This window comes from Stegodyphus dumicola, chromosome 8 (assembly GCF_044657685.1).
Source record: "Stegodyphus dumicola isolate Sdum_Otavi_A_Nest chromosome 8, ASM4465768v1".
Classification (NCBI taxonomy): Eukaryota; Metazoa; Arthropoda; class Arachnida; order Araneae; family Eresidae; genus Stegodyphus; species Stegodyphus dumicola.
This window is the reverse complement of record NC_140775.1, coordinates 73,304,788-73,327,119: the sequence shown is the minus strand read 5'-3', so window position 1 is coordinate 73,327,119 and position 22,332 is coordinate 73,304,788. Positions and strand designations below refer to the sequence as shown.

Here is a 22,332-nt window from a genome sequence, read left to right as displayed (position 1 = left end):
CATCACAATCTTGACAGAGAGATCATCTTGCTCATCGTCTCTTTCATCTCTAACAGGACTTTTTCAGTTTCCATAGGAGATGACTCTTCTTGTGTCAAACCAATAAATGCTGGAGTCCCCCAAGGATCAATTTTGGGACCCATTTTATATCTCCTATACGTCGCAGACTTCCCTAATGTTGACAATGATCCTAACTATTTTCTTGGTTGCTACGCGGATGACACGGCTTTAGCCGTTGAGTCCGCTAGCGCCAAACATGCTATTTTCAAGCTACAACAACGCATGCCTGACATTGAAGAATGGTGCCAAAGATGGCGTATCTCTATTAATGCACAAAAATCGAACCTTTTAATGATTAGGAAGAAACGCAGACTTATACAATTAAATGAAAATATTACACTGTTTGGGGAAACAGTCCCGCATGCTGAAGAAGCCACTTACTTAGGAGTCGTATTTAACAGACAACTCACCTGGAAGAATCATATTAAAAACCTTAAGAGAAAAGCTTACAGCATTATTAACTGCCTCAGGCCTTTACTTGGCAAATACTCCAGCCTTGATCTTCGCAGGAAAAGACTTCTATATATTACCATGATCAGGCCTATTTTAACTTATGCGTCGCCTGCATGGGCCACTGTAAAAGATAATGAAATTAAACAGTTACAGATTATACAGAATAAAATGCTCAGACAAATGACTGATGCGCACATGTACGTTAGTAACGTCACATTGCATCATGACTTTCAACTCCATTCAATTAAAGAACACCTGCACAAGCTGAATTCACAATTTTTTAATAAAGCACTAAACTGTGACCATCTTGCTATATTTGATACTTTTAATTATATTATCCTCTCTGACGACGAAAAACTGAGACCTCTCGCGGCTCACCTCACTCACGACTCTAATTTTCCAACATAATCAAGAATTGTAAATATTTGTAAAGCATCTTGTATTTTATATTTTTACTTTATGATTGTATCTTTATTATAAAAGTTTTTGTATTTATTTATGTATTTATGTATTTATGTATTTTGTTATTTCACACTGATGACTTTCACACTACCCGTCTGTCCATGATCGTTTCCTTGCTTGGTCTGCGATGTTGGCCCCCCTTATTACCACCTACCTCTCTAAACTGATGATTGTACTACTGCAATGTGCCTTCATGGCAATTTATGGAGCCGGACAAGCGGCCATGTGCTGCATTCTGGCAATATACAAACAGTCAGTCAGTCCATACTTTTTGCCCTTAAGCAGTTATGAGAGACGATGGGCGGGAGCTAGGCATTTTGCAGCTTGGTGCAGTCTCTGCGGGCCCTAAAGTTTGCTGCCCGATACCACAATAAACTGTAAAATTTCGTCACCCCTAAATTCTATTGCCTACTGCCTCTCCTAAATCCTAAAAATCCAACTGTCTGTAATTTTTGCTGATTGCTACTTCCAAATTCTAAAATTTTTATCGTCACTAAATTTTGACACCCGGTTGCAACGGCACCAGTTGCATTTGCTGTGGATCTGGGACAACGTTGGTTAACATTTTGTTGCCTAACCTAAATAAAAATTCCTAATGTTGCCATGTCTTTGTGTCATTTAGTAGCTTTAAAACCATGATCTAAAATCCGGAATCGCTAAGTCCCAACGATTCCGGATCTCGGACTTTGTAGATGTTCTCTTTCCTTCAACGTTCTTTGCCTCATTGCCTCATACAAGTTTGACTACAGCTATAAGATAGCCGGAAGATCTGATAAATGAATGGAAGAACTTATGGATAGTCATGAGTCACAATGCATAACTATTACATCTACAAACATAAATTTAGATACCTATCATTTACAGTATCAAAACTGATGTTCATTAACGTAAAATACAAAATTAATATTTGTTACAAAAATTAATTAAAAATCCCAAATTTAGAGAAATCCTAAACTTTGAAAATTTTTAATGTAAACTTAAATATATACGACCTCTGAAATTGTTGATTTCGTATTTCTTTCTTCATGTGATATTTGAGTTTTCCCAAGGTCAACCAAGGTCAGTTACATAATCGTTTACATTCTTTTTTCACGTTATGGAAATTTTCATATTTTTTAAACCATAGCGCTGTGACAAATCGTTGTACAGATGTTTAGTCCTTTAGTAGCATCCTGCTAAAATTACCCAGTTTTCCGGTTAAAATTGCTTATTTGTGCAACACGGTAATAGCAAAAATTTAAAGGAATAATGCGTAATGTGATCTAATGAAGATCTAGAGATCTATCAAAATACTTTGAATTCATGTGTAACGAAATGAATTCCTGCATCTGCGCTAATAAAGCTTGTATGCATATATTTTTTAAAAGCAATCTTTGATGCTCACAACTGTATGCGTGTATCAAATATCCAGATTTAGCATGCAAACAAATTGTTCCTGAGGTAAAAATATTATGCGTTACAAATTTTGAACGACATGGTTAAAAATTCATACCTGATGTTGCCGACCAGTTCTCTTGATAACAATTTGCATGCTCATTCTCGGTGCTTACTTTCGTGATATTCATTGCAAGAAGATATGAAGTACTGTTGCTGACGTAAGTTGGACGTGATGTGGAAATATCCATTACTGAAATATTTTCTGCTTCTTCTTTCGTAATCTGTTTCATAACTGCACTTTCTTTTAATGATTGGATTGTGCGTGAATTTGAATGCTGATTTCTGATGCATGAATTGCCAATTGTATTACCTTTTTCATAATCTGGAATTGAGGAAAAATGTATGTTTTCCCCTATGGTCTGAGAAGTCCACTGTTGTTTAAACTGAAACGAAAAGAAATTTATTAAATGATATCTAAGCAATATCGTATGTAAGTCAGAAGCTCAGATTTTTCTAATTAAATATTTATAAAAAGAAAAGTACTTTTCTTGTGATTAAAGTAAACATTTCGAGTTACGCCCTAAAAATTGAAAAGTAGTATAATTTTCTACGTTTATGGGTTTATTTAGAGCTTAAATTTTCGCTTTCAGAATTTTAAAATACATAGTGCATAAGGTTAGTTAGCTCTAAGCATTGGTCCTCAGTCCACCTAGCAGGCGAAGCCTGTCATATGGCTGGCTATGAGGGGACAGGCCAATCAAACAACAAATGAACGTTAACAAGCATAACAAAATAAACGGTTAAATAACGGATACATAAAATTAACATAATAAACTCGAAAGAAAAAACGGGCTATAAAAGAAATAAAACCACAACACGTAAAACAGATACATACATCCCAAGCACTCTCTGTGAAATTCGTATATAGAGGTATCGTTTCCATTTCTGTGTTCTTTCCTAAGTGTAAAACCTTTATAAGTTTTACTTTCAATTATTATTATTCAAATATTCTCTATATTATCAAAATTCATCCTAAATTTATAAGTTCACTTCATATCTGTTTTCCTTCTTATTCTTATTCACAATTTGCATAATAGCTCTTTCAAATTTTCGAAACAATTTATAGTTACTAAATACATCTTCAAACTTTTTAAATTTATATCTTCCTTTTACACTTCCAGTCTGGCAACAATCCTCGACGAAGTGCTTTGAATCGCCGAATTTATTACAAACTTTACTTATGTCATTTCACTGGAGGTGGAACCTTTTTAAGTAAGCAGGGTACCTTCCACGCGCAATGAGAATTTGATTGACATCTACATCTTCTAAAATTCGCGGGGTTTTTTTCTTAATTTTTAAACAACTTAGATAATTTTTGTTTCTTTCGGAGAGATTATCATTATCACAGAACATTATCACGGAGTGACGAAAAAAGCTGGTGCATAAAAAGGTGTTAATAGTCCTAGTGACCGATTTAACTCTTTTTTTCTTGAGAAGCACATTCTTAATGTTTTCGTACACAGCTTAATAGGCACATTCTATTCGCTCGTTCTTTATTATATTACTGCTATTTGTACATCTTTATAACAATTATTTCTATGGAAGAAAGAACAGCATGTGTCAATGAGTTTCCTGAAAAGAAACACAGAGAGCTTATGCGATGTGTCTATTAAGATGAAAACCCCATTCAGAACAATGTAATTTTAGTCAGTTTTATCTCAATCGATTAATTTTAAATTCTATTTTCAAATTTGAAATAAGTATTGGCTGAACGTTATGTAATGGCTGAATGCTATGTAAACATAAGTATCATACTTATAAGTATCTGGATTATTAGTGTTATGTAAGAATCGCACGAGAAGGATAAATTTTCAAATGACGAAATTTAAGCAATTTTCTATAAGCAGTTACAATTTTTAAAACAGAAAAACGAAGTAACCAAATTAAAATTGAGAGTTTAAGGGCTACTTCAAATTAAAGTTAGAATTTTGATTTACATATTTTTTTTTAAATCTCTTTCTCTCTCTGTGCTGTCATTGCTGGAAACAAAATCTTTATTTTACTTTTTTACATGGCCTTTACAATTTTTTTCTAGGATAGGGTCATTTACTGCTTAGTAAAATAAGTAATATGGAGGGAATAAACTCCTTTCTTAATAACTTAAATGTTTATTTTTTTTTTCAGTTACATCTCTAACTGATATAATTTTAAATACTACATTTAATTTGTTATTGTTGTTACCAATCTCACTTGCCTGAAAATGGACAGCACCAGGCAAGGTATTCATTGTGGCAGGAAATCATATGCGTTGGCATGAGCCTTGAGCACCATATAGGTTGAAAGCCCGACTTTAGCTCCGTTCCGCCCCCCCCAACTCTGCTGGGAAGTACGCCGAAGGTACGGGCCCGAGGATCTCCCACCCTCTTCCCCTAACACCAACCTCTCGAGAGGACGTTCGGCTCGCTGCATATTTGGAGTGTCTCAAAGCAGACACTATGCATTTACAAATATCCATGCTTTCTCTGGGATTCGAACCTGGGCCCTTCAGTACAACAGTCAGAGTTACTAAACACTATCCCGGCTGGACGACTTTTTAATTTGTTATATACCCAATGAATACTTATGAACATTTGCTGCACTACCGCTATTAACAGAAAAGTTCTAATTGCATATGGTATGTATTTAGAGTTTAAAATTATATCAAAGATTAAACATCTCTGGAGTTCTAGAAGACTGCTGTAGATTTCTTTAAGTGGCAGAGAAATATATATACGAGAGTTGGGGCAAAAGTCATTGGCAACTATTTTTTTCTTGTAGATATGTGAACGGATCACAAAACATATATGTGTCATGTGGAAGTTCTGCAGGCATAGTGTGTATGCAGAACAACAGATAGCTCTGTGATAGCTGGCTGTGTGGTAGCGAGGGCTCTAAAATCATTTCAGTTGGCGAGTGTCGTGCGAGATGGAAATAACCAGTGTTGAGCAGCGCGCTTACATCAAAATAGCCGTTCTCCGAAGGCGAAATGCGATGGAATGTCACAGTGAATTAGTAGAAGCCCTTGGGAATAATGCCCTACCATCTCGTACAGTAGCACGTGGGTAAGAAAGTTTCAGCAAGGACGTGTGTCAACCAGTGATGAGCAACGTTCGAGACGACTGGTGAGTGTGCCGTCATCGAGCACCTCATGAATGAAGACAGACGATGGACGTTACTGGAGTTGGAGAGGGCAAGTGACATCGAGAAACGCACCGTCCACAGGATATTGCGTAATGAGCTACAGCTACGCAAAATCGCTTCGCGGTGGGTACCGCATGCCCTGACGGAAGTTCAAAGGTGGGTGCGCTATGCAATATGCTTCGACCCCTTTGCACGCTGGCAACGGGACGGCGATCAATTCTTTTCACGAATAATCGCTATCGATGAATTTTGGGCCAGGGCATACAAACCAGAACTGAAATGTCAATCCGAGGAGTGGCGACATCCTGGATCACCAAGGCAGCAGAAGGTCCGTCAGAGTCCTTTCCCAGTCAAATTGATGGTGATCGTATGACGTCAGGGGTGTCATTGTTTGCCACTTTGTTCCTCTTGGCAGAACAGTGACTGCACGGTACTACAGGGACTCATGTCAATTTTATGTGTATTGTGTTATCATTCTTTTGCACGGTGTAGGCCATATTACCCTGTATACTACCGTAATAAATTCGTGTGTTACGATATTTCAGTGCTATTCATTGTCCACACATGTAGTTAGGACCTTGTCCTTTCATCTGTATATGTCACATTTTCCAACCGGACTGTTATCTTCAAGAAAAAAATTAGTTGCCATGACTTTTGCCCCAACCTACGTAGGTTCTTGAAGTCATAGCAATTGGTATTAATTATATTGAGATTTTTAACTGCTTACATAATACAGGTTGCTGTTAATGATCCATCTAAAGTGCTGTTTTTCGTGAGCTTTTTTAAAAATAAATTTACATGTCTTGTTAAGTGAAAAAAATGTAGTTAAAATTCTTCTTCTGGTTTTTGGTACCCTTAGCAATATTATATCTGAATTTAATAGGGTTATTGTGAAACTTGGGAAGTGCATACAAGTTTGCAAATCTATTATTCTCAGAATTAAATAATCAATGAAGTTTCTTACGAAAAGCATGAAATTTTTGTTAATATTTGTTTTTCCTTTGCTTTTAGAAACACAATAAGTAGTAGGTAAATTAAGTTCTTTTTCAATTAGGGAATAGTAAAATATTTTGTTGATAATGCGGAAATTTTTACTAGCTTTGTCTATTTTAGTTATGGTGAATTTGGTCTTAAGCTCAGAAGTTTTCTTTTCGCTTTGTCCAAGAACCTTTGAAACTGTGAAAATTAAGTGCTAGTTCGATTCTTTTATAAAGTTTGTAGAGACATTAGGTTATTTCGAAGCAGGAGACATGAAAATTGAGCCATGCTCTTGCCGGAACTGAAACCTCAGACCTCTCGAATACGCGTTGAATGTGCTGGCCATTACACCACGAAGGCATGCTAAGAGGGCGGAAGAAATACCTTATATATTCCCCCTTTTAAAGAGCGACTGGGAATTAGGGGATCTAATCACCAAATCCTGGTGGTAGAGAATAATAATACACCACCCTTTTAGTTCGGGCGCCACTGTAGAAGCATTAATTTTTTTTAAACAAAGAAACATGAAAAAATGAGCAATGCCTTCGCCGAGTTTCGAACCTCGGACCTCTCGATACGCGCCGAGTGTGCTTGTCGTTACACCACGAAAGCATCTAAGCAGGCAGGAGAAATACTTTATAAGTTCAAAGTTTCTTTTTTCCACTGCATAAAGGTATGAGTTGGCAGACTAAGCTTAAAGTTGGTTTTCAAAAATGAAATAATCAGTTTTCTTTCGACGCTTTGAACGCCATAGAAACTTTACTGATTGTCCTAAACTTAGTTATTTTTTTCATAAGTTGTTTTAAATAATAATCATTAACTATTTCCAGATTACCAGTAAATATTTGATCATGGTAAGAATCTACAAAAGAAGGATTGTGTATCTTTATTTTGTTGCACTTTTGGAGCACTTTAATTATTTTTATTGACAATTACTATATATTTTTTTAAAGTCTTCAATATTAACAATCATCTAGATATAATTCAGAATCATGGCTCTGGTGAAAATTCTTCTGTTCCTTGAAAAATACCAAGGTGTTTCCAATAATTTTTTTACAATTTTGTATTCTTTATTTTATAGTTTTTAAAATGTTTGCATTGTTTTTGTATTTTGGAATGTATATGTTTTTGTTTTAATTCGTGTATTTGCTTTTAGGAAGTAGCCTACCTTTCGTATTTAATTTTGATATATATACACAGACAGATAGATAAATAGATAGAAAGCTAGGGAGATAGATAGATAGACTGACAAATAGGGAGATAGACGGATTCTTAACAAATCCATCTATCTCCCTAACATACTCATACTAATTATAGATACTACCTAACATACTAATAACTCACTAATAATACTATCTAATATACTCATACTAATTATAGATAGAAAAAAAATTGATATAATTCTTTTAGATGTAATTAGGACTTTAAAAAAAATCAAGCGCTAAATCAGTTGAGATTAGGAAGACAAAATAAAAAGAAAAAAGTGGCCTTTTTCACATAGTTGGATTTCTCAAATAAAATTCGTTTTTATTTGCAATTCAATTTAAAATTTAGCTAAATAATTTTTAAAAATGATGTCCCGATGAGTAGTGATTTATTTCCTTAAATTTTATACATATACATAAGTTGCTAAGGGGAAAACATAAAAGATCTTAAAAATTAATTAATTAGAAAAATTACTGCCGAAATAATGACTAAAATATTTTCGAACTCTTATCGAACTATATCATCTCATCAACATCTCTTATCTCGGTTGTGCTGTCTTTCCCCATACCAGTTATCCAGCTTCCATGTTCTGCCTACGGGCTTTTGAGCGTTGTGCCTCCTAGCACACAACTATCAATTACCCACTACTGTCGACAATACCATTATATCGATTCGTTTTCAGAAGGAAGAAGGATTTGATTTAAGAGGTTATTTGAGATACTGCAAATACTGAGTATTTTTTTATTGTCTACATACTACAGGCTCTTACGCAGTTTTCGGGGGGGGGAGTCTGCAATATAAAGAGGTCTGTCTACTTATTTCTCAAACTTAGATATATTTTATAATAGAAGTAATCAAGCTCATTATAAAAACCTTTCGGTTATCCTTTTGCCTTACTATTAGGAATATATTTTAGATTGTAAGCTCTTCAGATGCAAAGTATTTCAGATTGTAAACTAAAAAATATATTACCTGCTTGTGAGAGTGGTGATTCATAACTTCTTCAGATTCAACTTGTCTCTGTAAGTAATATTTTCCATCTATCTTCCTGAACTGCGGGTTTAGTTTCAGAGTATTACGAATTGCGTTCTGGAAGCAAATAAGAAGTAAGTAAATACCTTTCAATTTTGCAAATAAGCATTGCACTTATCTCCTTTAGTTTCTCAGGACTAGCATTTATTTTTTGGATTTTCTTGTTAAATTTCTTAAATTTGATTAGTTGACATTGAAGTGCAGCTAGAAGCTTTATAGTAGCGAAATCAGACTCCCCAGCGAAACATATGCCATGGTGCAAGGATCTTTTAGTACGAGGCGTATTCGAAAATTAAGTACCGTTAAAAAAAAAAAAAAAAAAAAGTAAAACAATTTTTTTCGAATCCAATTTTATTTTTACATGAAAATACATGTCTTAAACTATTTTTCAACATAGTTTCCGCCAATGATCAAACACTTGTCATAGCGGGTGACCAGTTTTTGTATACCATCGTCAAAGAAACTTCCCGCCAGTTTCGATAACCACGACTCCACAGAACTTTTCGTGTCATCGTCAGATCCAAAGCGCTTGCCACCAAGCTCGCGCTGCGCTTCATGTGCAGGAACAAGTGATAGTCGGACGGCGCCAAGTCCGGGCTCTATGGCGGGTGATCGAACTGCTCCCAATGAAACTGTCGAATTAACGATTGAGTGACACCATCAGTATGGGGCCGAGCATTGTCATGGAGCAACGCAATTCCTTTACTGAGCATTCCTCTTCGTTTGCTTTGAATGGCACGCCTTAGTTTTGTTAAAGTCTCACAATATCGTGCCGCATTAATGGTTTCACCTCTGGGAAGAAATTCAGTAAGTAAAACGCCTTTCCTATCCCAGAAGACAGTGCACATGATTTTTTGTGATGACATTGTCACTTTGAACTTTTATTTTTTCGGAGAATGAGTGTGTCTCCACTCCATCGATTGTTGATTCGATTCTGGTGTGAAATGACACACCCAAGTTTCATCACCTGTCACAGTTTGGTTTAAAAAGTTTTCTCCCTCATCACTGTACCGCGTGAGAAATGTCAGGGCATTACCAAGTCGCTTTGTTTTGTGAACATCAGTGAGCACTTTTGGAACCCATTGGGAACACAGTTTGCGATAATTCAAGCGGTCAGACACAATTTAGAACAAAACAGTACGTGAAATTTGTGGAAATGCCTCTGAAAGAGTTGTCATTGTGAAGCGTCTGTTCTCATGAATTGCTTCATCAACTTTCCTTACCAAATCATCGGTGACAACAGAAGGCCGACCACTCCGAGCCTCGGCGTGGACATTTGTTCGACCTGCATTAAACAACATTTTTACCCACTTTCTCACCATTCCATCACTTATCGCGTATTCACCGTAAACTTCTGCCTCTTGACGATAAATTTCGGCCGGTTTAACATTCCTCGCTTTCAAAAATTTAATCACGGCACGAATCTCACAGTCAGCGGGAGAACTAATTGTTTTAAACATTTTGAATGCGCACAGCAAACTGAAAACACAACATAGAGCAACCAAAATGGCGGCAATTGAAAGTCAGTGAACAAGAAAGACTAGTGAGCATGTGCGGGACGCCTACCACAGCGCTGTGACGGCGCTAGAATGAAACGATACTTAGTTTCCGAATACGCTACGTATTAGAAAAGGCGAATGTGTGTGCCGTGGACGCAGACAGAGTCTTAAGTGTTGCCATACTTTTTTTTATATTCGATATAGTATTTACATTTGGGATATAAATTAATGACAGTATCCGAATGATTTGCTTCGGATATCTTCATCTGTAAAAATTGTTATTTCTTGGAGTTTCAAGAAGGGTTCGAAATTTTTGCTTAATTATTTTTCTCTTCTGGCATGTTTATTCATGAAGTTTATACGAACTCTTAACACACAAAAATACTAATTCAATATCTGAAAGCATTGGAAAATATCATAATACTTAATCTAATTATTCTTTATTTTGAAGCTGTAGTTGGCACTGGTTTGCAAAGCAATTAAAAACAGAACCATAAGCATTAAAACTCTGTTTTGGATAACAGGTAAGATGCTATTTTTATATATTTAAAACTGTGAATTTTAAGATTCCAGAAATACAACCTGTAAGATGTTATAAGCCTTATTGTTATGATCTAACTTTTTGTTTTGCATTCAGTGAACCGCTTTGAGGTTCGCTTTAAAATATTACGAGATGAATGAGTTTCAAGGCATGAGTTGCCTCAATATTATTTGTTTTAGTTATTATTTTTTGTTACTTTTGTTTATTCCTAGCGTTAGCAAGGACATCAACATCACGGTTAATACGATTTCTAAAGGGGAAGAGAAAAAAATGTGTATGGCAATGACGTATAGCTGCTGGTGATATTCTAAAAATAAAAACTACGTACTTTCTTATTTAGTGAAAAGGAACACTTGATAAACGAACTTCAATAATACACTTTTGTTTTAAAATGTTTTGGTTCTTCCCTCCCGCACATTCTGTACTACTAAAAGAATTATTCTAACCTTGGCAAGCAGCTAAAATTACAAAAATATTACAAGCATAAAAAAAAAAAAAAAAAAAAAAACTATGTTTAAAAATATACGTGTGTACGTAAGAAAATGAAAATAAATTCATATTTCGATTTTAAACCACAACAGACGCACTTAGTAGATCAATATTTACATTTACAAGTAATATTTTTGAAAATGAGAGTAATCAAAAGCAATCTGAGAGAGATCATTGAGCTGTCAAAAAATTTTTAGCTGTGTGCGCTCGACAAGAATTAACATCAGTGTTAATACGTCAAAAAAATTCATTTTAGATAGATGATTGGGGATTGAGTGTTGTACAGGACACTAACTAACATACTGTCTTAAGTTTAAGCCATTATTTGATTAATTAGAGAATTGGAGGCTTAACTAATATCAAAAGAAAACTATAGTTCTAATTTACTAATTTGCTATTAGGCTGTCTAACGGAAACTGGGATGTAAAACAAGGTATTTTAAAAATCTAGTTTGTACTAAAAAGCATTTCAGTTCTCTAGCATATAATACAGCACCATTATTTGTAGCCTCTTATCATCAGTTATCATGATTCGGTTCTCCTAACGGTGGCTTGGCAAATGCGGTCAAGAGCAGGAGACTGACGTTAAATTACAGAAGGGGAAAGTAAACGGCTGTGTCAGGGATCATAAGGGGAGATATATTTAAAAAAAAAGTGTTTTTAGGTCTCATTCAGTATCAGTATATCAGAAATAAATGATGCACATGGTATCAGAATGGAGACAAATTACATAAGATACGAAAAGTTATATTTATTTGTTTATTAACATTTCATTATTACATTGTTTTCGTTCAGGAATTTCCTTCCATCCCCTCTGCGCAATACATACAGGTACATGTAAGTCGGCTGAAAAGCACTGCTATAAACAAATAATCCAACCTAATTCCAGTTGAACAGCGCTTATTAATACTAATTGCTTACAGAGAGCATCCTAGTTTTTGAAAAGCTTCGTATCATCTAACATAAAATTAATTAATTAATCATTTTAAGAATGATTTTGTGTTGAATATATGGCAAAACATATGAGGGTTAGCTAGGCATGATTTCATGGAGAATTTTCTAAGGAAAATGGGCTCATATTTACATACCTTAAGGAAATCCACGAAAATGCTTACACAAAGTGGTACGTTGCAGTAGGGTTCCTTCAATCCATCTGTTAAATTTGCATGCAATTGTCAAGTGCTCCCATCTGTTAAATTTGCATCTAATTGTCAAGTGCTCAATTTTTTTGGCTAGTTTATACATTCAAAGGAAAATATAAGTTACTCACTGAACTTCGCACGTTAGTCTGAATAACCTTTAAACCCGATGAACAGTATATTTCTGTGACAAGGCGAGCTTTCTGACTGTACAATCTGTTTTACATTTAGCGAGCTTGTGCCGAATAAGTTTATTCGCTATTTTATGTAATTTCTGCAATATTTTGTAATTCTTTTATTTTTTCATTTAAATTTTATTTTTTTAAAGATAACTTCTTTTTATTCACAAATATTTATATTTTCTATTTTTCTAATAAGTGAAACATTTAATTAGATTCTGATATTTTGTTTTCATAAGATAAAGTACGAAACCTTTGTTAAAATTTTCATTGCTCACTGTAGTTCAGTGACCGTATTTTAATGTGCTATTTTATTCGCAAGTCCATTCATCCGATTTGAAACTTGGAAATGAATTAACAAATCGATCTTTCCATTCAATTGGTCCTATCGACTTGAATACAGTGAGCCTGAGTAAACGGGAAGTACCTTTCGTAAATATAAAAACCATTATAAGCGCATTTCTAAATAATAATTTTAAAATATAATTTTGACAGCTGTTTGACTCTGCTTTCAAAAGATTTCTTAATTATAAATATAAATATATATACTGAAAATTACGAAGAGAATAACACATACGTATCTGTTATTACGAGAATAAGTATTTCTAATGTATGCAATAGGGCAATTTATTTACTGTATCGATTTATTACTTATTGTAATGGATTGGAATATTTGAATGTGAATTAGCTGAATATTTAAGAAAAATATTATGACTGCGAGAATAGGAAAAAAATTTTTTTTGAATATTTACTTTCTTATAGAATGCAGATGAATTCATTTTTACTCAACGAAAATCAAAATTTAGTAGCTAATTAATCCGTCTTGTATCGAGCACTTTAGTTCAGTGATCTGTATTAATATGCGCTTTTTTAAAAAAAATTTAAATGCTTCAAGAATAATTAGAAAAGGGCATAATTCACTTCTTACCCTTAAATTCTTCAATAAAAAAACTGCATTTTCAGCTATAACCAAGTGAAATAATTTTCTAAATATAATTCAAAGCATGAAAAATTAGGTACATAAACAGCTTGGAAATGGAACTAGCGTTGAGATTCTCTTTAAGAAATGTGGTGAAGCTTAACAAAAAGTCTACGAACTGAAGTAATTCCGTAGAATATTTTCTAACTCTTTATGATTAAATTGCACTCAATTATACTTTATAAACGACATGTAAATACTATTTAATGTATATGTGTGGATGTGTGTGTGTGTGGCTCACTAGCGGCTGAGCTGTAAAGTCGTTGAACTGTGGCAGGTCGATCCGGGGTTCGAATCCGGATCGACGGGGATGGCTGTATTGGCGTTTTCGAGGTTTTCCCCACGTGTAACGTGCATAAGAGTCAGGTTTGCTTAGAAAGTTCTCCACGAGGCACCCTTACCCTTAGGCAAATAACCGTCGAATGCTTTGCTATAATCAAACAAACCAGACAAAACAATAGATATATAAATAAGTAGCTTAAAAAACTGCTATATTTTATGTATACTTATCAAGTAGTATTTCAATATGTATAATGATTAAAAGAAAGGAAAAGTCGGATCCTAAATGATTGTATATAATGTAATCCCTATGAAGGCCCTAACAATTCTTTCTCACTTAAAGTCGTAACCCAAAAAGAGAACAAATTAAACTTCAGATACGTATACAATACTGAATCTAATACAAAAAATACAAAATATAAAAATAAATTATATATGTACGAAACCTAAATAACTATTTATATTGATATTACGTAAATATACGTATGGTAATGAACATTGTATAATAAAGATATTTTATACCTTGTTCTGTATTTGGTTCCATTTATATATACCTATACATAGATATATATAATTTAAGGATTCCATTTAAGGATTATAGTAGTAGTTAATACTACTATATATAAAAACAAAAGTGCATCAATAATGCATTTTTCAGTATTATTTAACTTCATTCTTAAGAATTTTCTGCAGTCTAGTTTGCGTTATTTTATTCATAAGTCTCAAATAAAAACAATTATTCTTTATATGTCATTAGAAAATTAACCAAAAAGCAGCGACCACAATGTAATTGAGAAACAGTCCTTAGCCGTGAAAAGGTTGAAAGCCATTCGGTTATGACTATTATCTCACATACTCAGCTACTTCGCATACATGGAACATAGCATTCGAAATGAAAAACTCAATATTTACTACAAATTCATTGGTGTAACAAATATCTGTCTTTCTACACCTATGGCTTTAAAAAAAGATGTTATTTATCTTACAGTTTATCGTTAAGTAATACATTTTCATTGTACAAAATTACATTCATTCGAAGAATTCAATTTGTATTTTCCTCTGTATAAAACTGAATGTAGAGAAGTTAGATGTTTAAACGACCCCGACATTTTTTAAAGAGCAGGAGCAAGATTATCCCCTGCTTTTCAGCCCCCCCGTGAAAAAAGGGGTTCTAAATTTACGACCTGACCGCATATGAGGGTATTTCCTCCTAACCGGAGGTGTTGGGTGAGATTTGTACGAAAGATCGCATTCCCCTGTCTAGAAAGCGATTAAACTATTCCTTCGTTACATTATAGGAGACCATTTTTTCATCTATTCATCAGCGCAAGTTTCTCCGAGTTATTGTCATCGAGTTTGAAATCTCATTTGAATCATCTGATCTGATGAAATCATATAATTTGAAACCATAGGATATATAGAAGCAGCCTCAACGTGTTCACGAGTCAAGTCCACGTTTAAAATTGATTTGTCAGCAGATCGATATGTTTGTTATACGGTTACACATAGCACAAACCTTGAGATGTTTATAACCACACGTGTGAAAATTTCTGGAATATTCTGGATAATCGCAGTTTGTGGAGCATTCCCCGAAATTCTCTTAATATTTAGAGGGTATTGGTTCATCACAGAAATCTTGGTTGTCACTTTCGAGGCAGTAAGCCGATGCAAAATTAAAAAATTTTCACTATAGTGTCATGGGTTGAGTAAAAACTCAAATTTAAACTATAGTTATAATACTTTATTGGTGTCTTCAATATGTAAAAGGAAACTAAGTAAAAAGTAAGTTCGATGATCTGCTGCGAATTGATGGAATAAATTAAATTAGCTTAAAATAGTAATTGGAAACCTCTTTGAATTTCTACCTTAATGCAAAAGCTACATGTTCTTAGAATTCTCATTCTCCTGAGCCATAGTTTAATCAGGAGATACCATAAAGGCAGCAATTGAAGGCAGATTCCTTCTATTTCCACCTTTAATGGCGCCCAACAGCAGCCGAGCAGTAAAAGTCGCTGAATACTGTTAGTTCCTCCTGGGTTCGATGCCATGTGAACTGGCTGGCTGCACGGAAGTTTCCGTGGTTTTTCACTATGTGAAATGTGGATACGAGCCAGTTTCCTTTAGAAAGTCCTTCACGAACGCATCACTCCTTTTTCATGGCAGCGGTGTTACAAAAGAGTTGTCGCCAACGCCTCGGTGGGTATAACTGCTAATCCTTCTACCTAACTCTTTTCGTTTTCTGTTTAATACTTTACTAGATTCCATCATTTAGAAACGGTTGAGATGTAGCAAGAGAAATAAAAGGAAAGCAATGAAACAAACACAATTGGTTATGTCAAATCTTGTGTGAATGTGTAAATGCTTTCACTTGCTAATGTAGAAAAACAGAGGAAGGTAGCCTAGTTTTTTTATTTGAACGCATCCATCATTTTTTACACAATATTAGTTTAATTTATGCTGTAACTTTTAACACCTTTTTAGATCTTGTTCGGACATGTTTCTAATCTAATTAACTTATTTAATTAGATTTTATAGCTTAATTAATGCTGCTTTTGAGAAAATCGTAATTTAACAAACCTTTCCCGTTGTTTCTGAATAATATGTTGAGGGTTATATATAATTTTAGGGTATGTATATGTTTTTTGGTTGTTGTATTTGCATTTAACTGATCTGAAGTATTATTATGCCCTCTCCCAAATTTCCCTGCGCACGTGCAATATCTTCATCTTTGATTAGTGATTACTAACTAAATATGTACGATACCTATATGAAGGAGAAATTCCGCAGTGAGAACTATAAAATTAAGAGAACGGGAATGTAGACTGGCGTAAATTTTAAACAAAACATACTTTCTGATTATCCTCAACCCCCAGAAAAATAACGAACTCATTGGCAATTTTACGAATTGCCAAAACACGTTTGAGGTTTCAAAATTTAATGCCTGATAGGTTATAATAAATAGAAGCATTTTATAAGAAGCAAGAAGTTGTTTAAGAAAATACAAAAATCTATATCACTGATAGTTATACAATTACAACCAATGGCTACTGTTCAGTGAATTGATAGTTAAATATAAAGGGTATAAATTTACGTATACTCAAACCCGCATATGCTACACGCCTGCGTATACGTTGGCTATTGTGGTGTATATATCAAAAATACCCCGAAACACGGCAATTCTACGAAATGCTGAGACCGGTGTTGCAGATAATTAGAAAGTACCAATAAAACCTAATCGATTTCGAGGGCAATACGAAATTTTTTGTCTTCTTCAGGAGGAAACACGATTGTTGCCAAACAGCAAAATGATGCAAGAAGACAAACCGCAAAACAGTGTAACGTCAGAACCCCCTGTTGGGTGCAAGAAAAGACAGGTTCTCTTTTAAAACTTAATAAGAAATTCTTGAATAAATATTAAAATAATTGAATCATTTCAACCATAATTCATACAAAAGCCGCTGACGAGGTGACGACGCTAAAATGCGTCTGCTTTCACTCGTTTACAGCATCAAAAGCTTTTTTACACAAAGCTCTCTCCTCGTTTTATTAAAAACCTGGAAAGAGAATAATTAGTCCCTTATGTCCACTGGGGAGGGGGGGAGGTTCCGCTGCACCTTTCTTCTAAAGGTCTGCTGTCCATTCTGTCGCTGAGAACTAGATATCTCTCATTAAGCACCTGGAAGTCCGAGGGGTTCATATGTCTGAACGTCACAACAGCAAGAAAATTATTTGGCTCCTGAAGAAAGAAGATCCATGTTAGTCGTCTTCGAAATCGAGAGAGTTTATTTAAAATTTACCCTAGTCTTAGGTCGGGGGTAGAATTTTAAGGATACCCAATGACACTTAGTGAAAATAAAAAACACGTTTTCTTACCTTCCATTTAGTATCTGTTGGTTTTAATGCAGGAATACGTGTTCTGTAAAATAAGATATAATATTTATGCTAATAGCATGCATTTTATTCACATAGTAAAGGGAATAATTAGGAATACAGCATATAAACTATAATAAAACCATTACAATAAAAAGTGGCTACAGTACAAAAATATTTCTAAACAAAGAATCCGCATTATATTGATTATTGATTAATCTCCATAAGTATAAAATGAATTAACTTTCCTCTTTGGGTTTAAACGAGTAACATTGTGTGATTACAGTTCTTAAACTGAGGGCGCTAGGTTGCCTTTAAGAATGTAACATCACTAGTATAAAAATAAGAATAATAAATGCTATTTATATTTGTATTTTGAAACACTTTCTACTTCAATATCAAGAATCTATTTATTCTGTCTTATCTTTCAGTGCGATACAGAGAACAACACTCGAGGGTTCTCGGTATGGATTAGGTTGACTCTGTCGCATTAACCTTTAATGTTATCCTTCTGATGGCATGCTACTGTTTCCAAAGGTCATTGCTAATAATCTTCAAAAAAAGATAAAATAAATCCATGTTAGCGGAAAGTAATATTGAAAAATCAGAAACTTCGAGATTAAAAAAGCCGAAAAATAGACTTTAAATTCAATAAAATTCAATTTGAGTAAAAAAATAGTTAATTTAGTTCAATACATAAAGTATACCAACGGTTGGAGGACTAAACACTGACAATTCAACTCGAATCTGAGAAATGGGATCGAACTCGGCGAACTGGCCCTCCACGAAGGTATTATTTTCCTTAGGCAGAGAGCCCTCGTAGGCTTTGCCTAATTTAAATAAACCTATTAACTCTTAAGCCGTATGCATATCTACTTACTATATCTTAAACTGGTTTTTTGGGTGGTGGTGAACTTTGTTGGTGTGTAACATTCAAGAATATGATATGCTGACAAAATTTGTATTTTTACACAAGATGTTGATTTAGCAGTAATACTCGTGTCCCTGAAAAGCTTATGTCAATGACAGCCTAAACGCAAAATCGTCAGTAAAGCGAGATATTGCTAAACTGATATTTTACATTTTGAAAATGATATAAAGACTTTTTAAGAGTGGTAGGCTATAGCATCATATTCAACAGTTTTTAAATTTCGGTGAAACGTTATTTTTCGCAGAAAGGGAAACACCTGTACATAGCAAAATGAATTTAGTTACCGGTGATTGGTACATCAAGACTGGTTTGAATCAATGATATATCTATGTAACTGAAGTGGACTAATATGTACTCTGGTTGTTCATATTTTAGGCATTTAGGCATTTTGTGATTTCATGTAAAAAGATGGATAAAAGATCTTGCGACTCAACCGATGAAATTTCATAGAAAAATTTCTTTAAATTACGTACATATATCTGCAATATACTGTTCTATTATACAAAATGGAAAAGAGATACAAGAATGCTCACCTTATCCAGTTATAGATAACTTTCATTCTGACTGCACCGACTTCATTCAGACAGCTTTCTATCAATTCAATGCAAGGTAATAATAAACTTCTTTTTGAGATTTCTGTGCCATCTTTTATGAAAAAAAGTAATAAAGTTTAGTAATATTTAGTAATGTTATTATTGTCATTACGTGTACATAAAGAAAGATCAATAAAATATGATCTTATGCCATTCCTCAATTATTCTTTCTATAAATATTAAATGCCTGAAGGGATAATACTGAAAATACCTGATTTTAAAATCAAATTATATAACGGCGGATCATTTAATTTAATTTATTTTCATTTTTAGTTTATTAGTTTTTTTTTTCTTTTTATTCATGTTCACTTAAGAGTATTAATAACGAAACTGTAACAATGATAAAATCATAATTACTTTTCTTTAAAAAAATTACACTCCTACACCACGGAGATTATTAAAGCAACAAAATTTTATGCTGTAGTAATAGGAAAACGCGGAAACGAAACCCGTTGGGTACTACTTTGTTATTAAATAAGTAATTTCCGTTTCTTCAGAATTGCGTTGAAACGATCAGCACAACTTTGACAGGATCTTTGCCACCGCTTAAGGGTAGATGGTAGCCAACTTTCAGAGTCGACGGGATAGTATGTATGTAAGAGCTATTTTCTTAAATTTCTTAAATGTTTAGCAATGTAAAAATTCTTCATTCAGTTTAACAAAATTTCACAATCATATGAAATAATAATAGAATATTAAACAAGTTAACAATATTTCTTTCCTGAATTTAACAACTGAATAGAAAGAAGGAAGAGAAATACAGGTTTCAATCTTATCAGTAATTCATAATACTTTTCAGATTAGATAAAGAAGCTGAAACTTAGGTGTGTTTCCCTTTTTTTTTTTTTTTTTTATCGTTCCTTCAAAAGTTTTCAAGTCATCGCAGCGACGACGGTGACCACAAGAAAATGCGCTACCCTACGATATTTCTCTAAAAGTTTCGATTCACTATTTCTTTTAGAATACGAGTAATATCACCACTTTACAAATTACGAGAGAATCAGGACTTTTCAGTTGATAAGGGGTTTGAAGATTCATTACATAATGACTTTTCACTTTATCTAGAATTGTTTAACCAAACCTTGATATTTTTTCTTTTATTAAGAAGGATTTATTCGATCCATGTTTAATAAATTTGGCAGAATTGATTGGTGGTAAAAAATACTTTAGTCGAAATTCCAGAAATTAATAGCTTTGATAAAGTTTTTTTATGGTCGTTACACAGCTAAAGAACCCTGGATTTGGCTTTCACTAAATTCTTCAGATTTTAAAATAAAGTATATCTTCTACTGACCGTCTTTCACCAAGATAAAGCGTTATCGAGCATCCCCAATCCCAATATTAGCTTACAATCTCCATTAGCCTTTCATGAAAGTCTTTCTAACGATCCCGACATTCAATTATAAATTTGCAAGCAATTTCTTTATTGGGGATAATTATAAAATGTTCCATGCGGCAAAAAAACTTTGAAAAATATTTAAGTTCCTTTTTCTTTTTTTCAACAGTCCTTGTTTTACCACAGTGTATCATTTTATAGCAATCATTTTCACAACTCGCCAAGTTGTCTATCAGATTCTCACAGTAATTAAATTTAAAGCACTCTACCCAAAGTTCACTACCAAATTATAGGAGGCAGCTTACCTATTAGGGTTACGAATTAATCTCAGTCATTAAAAATGTTTGCATTCTCATCTTAATTTCTTTAATTTAGTTCATCATGTATTTATAGAATAGCCTAAAAGATTAAAAAAAAAAAAAAAAAAAGTTAGCAAAGCAAAATAAAAATATTTTACCAAGGTAGTTCCCCCCTCGCCTTCTATACGTTTATATTGCTATTTTCTCTATTTCATTTTTGGCTATTGCTGTAAAATCAAGCATAAGCTGCTTTGGACTTCGATCAGGTTAGTTTTTGGAAATTCAAAAATTTTCTTACCTTTGATTTTATTCCTTAGAACTTTGCATGCAAATGGATCCTTAGAGCAGACACGAGGAGCAATACTTTTCGAATTATTAGGGTATTTAACAAAAGGATTGTTTCGCTCGATGTCATAAAGGAAAACAGACTTCAAATCAAAATTAATCAGCCATCTAAAGTCATTTTTCATTTCATCATCCAATTCAGTGACCACTGACTGTCTTCGATCGTCCGAACTGAGTTCAGCCTTGAGTTTCAAAGCGAAAATATTGGGCGTTTTCTTTTCTAGATTTCTTGAGACACCCCGCTCGGTTTCCTTATATTTTGGGAGATGTTCACGAAGGTTTATTACCGTAGGTTTACATCTTTTGGTCGTCATTTCCAGTCTTCTAAGCTTTCGGGAGTCTACGAAATTATTTAAAATGTTTATATTAAATACGTAATTGTAAAATATTAATTAGGCTTGATGTTATGTATCAACAGAAAGATGTAGTTTTAGAGTTTCATAGAAACGTGAAGGTAGGCTTTTCACAGATGTAACAATTATACTAGACCCTCGGTATTAGAGTCCTCATCGCTGAACAGTAGGTCTTTAGACTACCCGCATGATTATTATTATTATTTCCTTTATTTTTTCTCACCTGTCAGCAGAATACGGGTAATCAGATATAAGGGTCATAAGAAAAGTATTTACTCTTAAAAATTTCAGCACGTTTCAGAGAAAACACTGAAGAATTCGATTTATTAATTTAAAATGTCTGATCTTTCGCTTTACAAAATTGATTTTAAACAAAGAAGCATTCTCTCCCCTCCGCTTATTATTTATTCTTGAGTGAAAGCAAGCATAAATAATGAATTCGTACTAATCGTCTTCCTGCTAATTTATATGAAATATACCATTTACTCAAATTACGGTATAAGATCTGCGCATGGAATGTATTTTGTTGAGCCACTCCACTTCTTGCTTTTTCGAAAGTATAAAGCTATCTTAAAATGTAGTTTAATCTGTCAATTTTTTAAAATATATATTTGAAAGCTTTCAGACTTTATATTACGCCTAAAGGGGCGTTTATTTTTGCATTTACACACACATACACATTTCGAGAGCATTTGATGTCCTTTTGGGCTAAAAATATTAAAGAACAACATATCTTTATAATTTCCGATAAAC

General features: G+C 33.8%; 1 protein-coding gene across 2 annotated transcripts in view; it reads right to left on the bottom strand.

The window, feature by feature from the left end:
• The window catches only part of LOC118195637 (uncharacterized), a 70,386-nt gene that overhangs the window by 36,344 nt on the left and 11,710 nt on the right, over positions 1-22,332 (bottom strand). For both annotated transcript variants that reach the window (XM_085822946.1, XM_085822948.1), the window contains exons 2-6: positions 21,180-21,566; positions 19,187-19,298; positions 17,726-17,768; positions 8,689-8,805; positions 2,468-2,795 (exon numbers count right to left, since the gene is read on the bottom strand). In XM_085822946.1, the coding sequence (XP_085679072.1) occupies positions 2,468-2,795; positions 8,689-8,805; positions 17,726-17,768; positions 19,187-19,298; positions 21,180-21,566 (987 nt within the window). The remainder of the gene's footprint in view (positions 1-2,467; positions 2,796-8,688; positions 8,806-17,725; positions 17,769-19,186; positions 19,299-21,179; positions 21,567-22,332) is intronic.